At 43.0% G+C, this 5753-nt stretch overlaps 1 protein-coding gene across 1 annotated transcript; it reads right to left on the bottom strand.

Annotated features, from left to right (window-relative positions):
* Positions 1–222: 222 nt before the first annotated feature.
* Positions 223–1534, bottom strand: LOC147505174 (uncharacterized). Its single transcript, XM_086605486.1, has 2 exons — positions 688–1534; positions 223–620 (listed from the first exon to the last, which is right to left on the bottom strand). The coding sequence occupies exons 1-2, from the start codon at positions 1532–1534 to the stop codon at positions 223–225; spliced, it is 1245 nt and encodes a 414-aa protein (XP_086461612.1).
* Positions 1535–5753: the final 4219 nt, after the last annotated feature.

Raw genomic sequence — 5753 nt, 5'->3', positions numbered from 1 at the left:
GGTATTCCTCCAGTCATATGCGCGCTATTTCTCTTTTTTCCTCTATGAGATTCAATTCCGTGGTTAAGATCCTCGCATTCATACCCAACTCCACAGCTCCGATTCTTGTCGTTTTCTCTATCATCTCCACAGGTATGACTGCTTCTACTTCGTATGCCATTGCAAATGGCGATTCATTGGTAGAGGTCCGCGGTGTGGTGCAATAAGCCAATAACACGTGATTCACTCATCCGCCCATGCTCCTTTTCGACTCTCCAATTTTTTCTTTAAGTTATCTATTATGATTTTGTTCGATGCCTCAGCTTGTCCATTCCCCTCAGGATTGTAGGGGGCTGAGAACCCCTGCTTCACCCTGAACGCCTGTAGAAATGCCCGAACTTTTCCCCCAATAAACTGGGTTCCATTATCCGCGATGATCGTATGTGGCAGCCCGAACCTACAGATGATATTCTCCCATAAGAATTTTTTCACCTTCTCTTCCTTAACCTGTTGCAAGCCACCCTCTACCCATTTGGTAAAATAATCAGTAGCGGCCAACATAAATCTCCTTTTTCCGCTCGCCATGGGTAGAGGCCCTATAATATCCAGTCCCCAGTCCCCACATGGAGAACGGCCAAGGGCTGAACACATTGTGCAAGGGATCAGATGGTGAATGTATGAACGGTGCAAACCTTTGGCATTTCTCACATTTCTTGGCGTACTCTGTGGCATCTCTCTTCATATGGGGCCAAAAATATCCCTGTGATATCAACCTGTGGGTAGTAGTTCGTCCTGCGGAATGACTCCCGCAATCTCCTTCGTGAACCTCCACAAGAACCTCTTGAGCCTGCTGCGGACCTATACATTTTAACAACGATCCGCTGAAATTTCTCCTGTATAGGTCACCGTCCAGCAATGTGTACATCTGACTCAGTTGTTCCATTCTTCGCCTCTCCTGTTTATTCTCTATCTCTACTCCCCTCAAGAAAGTCTTTACCGGTTCCATCCAACCTTGATCCCTCTCTGTGGTGAGGCAAACCTGATCCTCATTTGATGTATTAGGCTTACTCAATACTCTAACTTCAATAGACCAACCCTCTGGACCAGGAAGAACCGCCGCCACATAAGCTAAAGCATCGGCGTGTCTATTCTCTCCGCGGCCTAGGTGGGCAAACTTTATTTTGTGGAACTTGCTTGCCCTTCGCTGTAGGACCTCGAGGTACCTCGCCATCCTGGGGCAACAAGCCGCAAACCCTCCATTCACTTGACAAACTACCAAATTGGAATCTGAGAAAACAGACAACTCATTCACCCCCAAATCTTTGGCCAAGTCTAATCCGACTATTACAGCTTCATATTCAGACTCATTATTTGAAGCCGCGAACCCCAGTTTCATAGATAGCTCAAGGCGATTGTTCTCAGGAGTCACCAACACGACCACAATTCCATTTCCTGTATCCGTAGCAGAACCATCCGCAAAAACTCTCCACCCATTGCGCATATCCCAAGGATCCAAAGGGTTGTGGCTGACCTCTCCTTCAAATTCCATTACCATTTCCTCTCCCCAAGTGGGATCCTCTGCCGGAAATTTGGCCAGAAACTAAGTCATGGCTTGTGCCTTCTCTACCGTCCTGATTTGATATGTGATCTCATAAGAACTGAGTAAGACTGCCCATTTCAACATTCTACCTAACTTCTCGGCCTTCAATGCTTGTTTGAGAAGCAAATTTGTTACTACCACCACAGAATGAGCTTCGAAGTAAGGCTTCAACTTAAGAGCTGAAAGTTTTACTAATCAATATTAATGGGGACCAAAATAGGGGTGAACGGGAGTGAGATAACTTAACCTATTTTGGTGATCCAGTGCTCCATTTTTTTACCGCCTTTAGCAAATTTTAGTTGGTGAACAGAACTTATCCTATCAACATCTTGATTTCCTTCCATTTCAGGCAAAAACTCCATTGTCATCAGTGTTGAGCTTGTCAAGGAAATCAAGCTCTTCTCCCTTAGATTACGTTTCTTTTGGTCTTTCCCGGTGAAATCCTACACTGCCTGAAGAGTGTGAGTTCGGGAAAGACTAATTACTGGTTATCTGTCTGTAGTGGTAAAATCCTACACTGAGCTACAGTGCGAGTTCACTCAAGACAACCAACAATCTTGGTTTCCTTCAACATTTCAAAACAAGCCACAGGAAGTAGACGAAGAAAGGTCTGTGAGAAATGGCTAATCATCCAGGAACCCCAACCATTTCTCGAGGTGAGGCACCTTTGAGCTGGAGCTCCCTGTTTGCAAACCAAGGTAATAATGCTATGGAGGATACTTTAGAATGGTTAGAGACCTCTGAAGAAGATGGAGTTGTTGAAGTTCCAAACTCAATAATGCAAGAGGCTTGTAATATTTGGTATGATTATGTGGTGGGGTTTTTCATTGATAAAAGACTACCTTTTCCTCTAGTGAAAAGAATTTTGGAAAAACACGAAAACACAAACATCATATGAGATCTCAACAGATGATGACCTCTTTTATTTCAAGTTCTCAAATGATGAGGATAGGAAGAGAGTGCTTGAAGGGGGACCAGTCTTTGTGGCGGGCAGAATTTTCATGATCAGACAATGGTCTGAGGAATTGGAATATCAAAGAAGCCTCATTAATACTATCCCTATATGGGTTAAATTCTCTGCAGTACCTAAGCAACTGTGGACACGAAAGGTATTAGTATGATAGCGAAAGCAGAATTGGGAAACCTTTGAGTGGGATGCAAAGAACTAAGAATAGGCAAAGACTCAACTTTGCTTGAGAGTATCGTTGAGGTAAATGTGTACTGCAAGTACCCAAAATCTTTACGATTTAATTTTGGGTGGAGATAGAATTGCTACTGTAGGAGTTGAGTATCCTTGGACCCCTCCCACGTGTACAAGATGCAAGAGATTTGGGCATAACACCAACAAATGCCCAAATAGAGTAAGCTCTGCGTGGGTTCCACGAAACACAACCACCCAAACAGCTGTGACAGGAACTAGTTGTATGAGAAATGAGGATGGAGCAGTAATACTACAAGAGAAGGAAAATATTGTGGAGCAATCAGTGGATGCACTGGAGGGGGAAAACAGTAATGGGGTCATAAACTTGGAATACTACCCTGAGAGTAATGTAGTGGTGCACAATCCATTCTCGGTGTTGGATGAGGCGGACAATCAAGAAACTGAAAACAACCTCTCTGATAATGTTCCAAACGGAGATATAAGGGAGGAGCAGGACATTCATATAATGAGTACAAGTACTGAACTGGTTCCCTATGTAGAACCAAATTCGTGCTTCTTTGATGCTCTTGACAACCCATCGGAACAAGTGAATTCGTTTGTCGAGGAATGTGCAGTTTACAAAGACATGGAACCAGTTCCAGCAGAAGAACTCAACAATGCTCCTAAGCAAGTATTCAATGATCACATTGCGAAAAAGCATACGGAACCACCTGTAGCTATAGCATCAGCCCCTGTTACTAGAAACCAACGAAAAACAAAGAAGCGGATAAGGCCTTGGTTGTCGGGACAAAAGGGTAAGCAGAGTGAGCAGCAAATCCTTCAAAGTTCAACAAGGGGAAGGGGGAGAGGGAAATCAAAAGGCCCTGGAAGGAAGTAACCTCTCTCTTACAAGGGGGTTGAGGGGAAATAAGTAGGGTTTTTTTTTTTTTTTTTTTTTTTTTTTCTTTAACAATGTCGAAGTTAGGAATATGGAATGTTAGAGGCATCAATGATATAGCAAAAGCAAGGGAAATTAATAAAGTTAGGCTTGAGAATAAGTTGGGTATGATGGGGTTATGGAGACAAAAAGTCGAGTCGACAAATACGACAGCATATTAGAGATACTTGTTGCCCCTTTGGTCTTCTCGAACAACTATAATAAGGATCCTATTTGGAAGGATTTGGTTTTCTTTGGGATCCGGGATTCATACAAGTGACTCCTATTAAAGAATCATCCCGGATGATCCATTGTGAGGTTACAATCCTCCCTACGAACCATAGTTTTCTTTTGATCGTGGTATATGGCGATGAATTCTCCGTGGAAAGGCGGACTCGTGGTATGATTTGATCTCTCTCGAGTAATGATATTAATACTCCATGGAGTGTGAGTGGAGATTTCAATAGCATCCTATTTTCACATGAAAGAATTGGAAGTGAACCAAAGCGATCCTAGAGAGCGAGGGACTTCTCTGACTGTGCAAACTCCATTGGGCTAGTGGACTTGACTTTTACAGGGAGCTTTTTCACATGGACAAATAATTCGGAGGGAACAGGAAGGAAATGCTCAAAAATCGATAGATGCTTAGTAAATGTGCATTGGGGATCATTGTTTCCCGCATCTGAAGCTGAGTTCTTGCCTCAAGGAGTGTCAGACCACACCCCCATGATAGTGACGTGGTACACTCCGGTCGCGGTATGGTCATCCTTTTAGATTCCGCAATGCTTGGGTTCTACATCCAACTTTTTCGATGATGCTGAAAGCATCTTGGGATATTTTGATAGCGGGCAACCCTCTTTACATCTTAGCCCAGAAGATGAAGAACTTAAAAGGGACGTTGAAGAGTTGGTCTAAGCAGAACTTTTCTGATATTGGCCAGAGAACAGAGACGGCAAGAATCAAACTCTTTGCAATACAAAAAGAATTGAATGCAAATCAGGGGATTCTAATCTTTTTACATAAGAAAAAACTAGCCGAAAGGATTATTCGGATCTGTTGAGAATGGAGTATGAGGACATAAAGCAAAGAGCAAGTTGCCAATGGGCTTTACAAGCGCACGGATGCCGCAGATTTCTTTCATAACATCATAAAGGAAAGAAGAATGAAGAATAAGATATGGTCCATTAATGATAGCAATGGTGATAAAATCATCGGGTGCGTAAGTGGTAGAGTTCATCGTTACCCACTATTATTTGGGACAAATGGATCGATGTAAACATAGACATCTTTGAGGAAGTGCAAGCGGAGGAACTATCGAAACAGCCCAATGCAACTCTTACGGATGATGATGTAACCACGTAAGAAATTAAAGAAGCCTTGTTCGCCATGGATAACTTGAAAGCCGAGGGACCGGATGGGTTTAACCCATTCTTCTTTAAGTCATCTTTGGTCGATAGGGGCTGATTTTGTAAAGGCGATAAGCCATGTGTTCTCCACAAACACTTTACCACCCCGGATTCAACTCCACCTTTATCGCTTGATCCCCAAAATCCAAAATCCGACAAAGATTTCAGATTTCCGCCCCTATCGCCTTTGTGTAACACTACTTACAAGTGTGTTGCTAAGATCATCTCGAATAGATTACAGCCTATCATGCCATCACTGGTGGACATAAACCAATCTGCTTTCATTAAAGGAAGGTCTATTCAAGATAATCTACTCTTGTCCCATGAACTTCTCAGGTGCTACAATAGGAAGTATATCTCCCCTAGGTGTACCCTAAAGGTGGATATAAGTAAAGCTTATGATACCATCAGTTGGTTGGCAGTGGAAGCTATGCTGAGCAAACTGAAGTTTCCCCCGAAGATGCACAGATGGATTAAGCTATGTTACTCAACTACTCTATTCTCTATTCTGATAAATGGTAAGCCTGAGAGTTACTTTCATGCTCAAAGGGGCCTCGTGCAAGGCAAGGGACCCCTATCACCATACTTGTTTGTCCTGGTCATGGAAGCCTTGAGTTGTCTGTTCAGAAAGGAATTGAATAACAACACCATCAAAGCTCACCCAAAGTGCAAGAAATCTGAAGTTATCAA

Source organism: Coptis chinensis, chromosome 4, assembly GCF_015680905.1.
Source record: "Coptis chinensis isolate HL-2020 chromosome 4, ASM1568090v1, whole genome shotgun sequence".
Taxonomy (NCBI): domain Eukaryota; kingdom Viridiplantae; phylum Streptophyta; class Magnoliopsida; order Ranunculales; family Ranunculaceae; genus Coptis; species Coptis chinensis.
Note: the sequence above shows the minus strand (reverse complement) of the source record. Positions and strands in the feature narration are given on the sequence as shown.

Excerpts from the sequence above, each read along its gene's own strand:
- LOC147505174 (XM_086605486.1), bottom strand. The coding sequence starts at position 1,534 with ATGGTAATGGAATTTGAAGGAGAGGTCAGCCACAACCCTTTGGATCCT. Across the intron at positions 621-687 it reads CACAGAGTACGCCAAGAAAT|CCCTTGGCCGTTCTCCATGT; the intron begins GTGAGAAATGCC and ends CAATGTGTTCAG.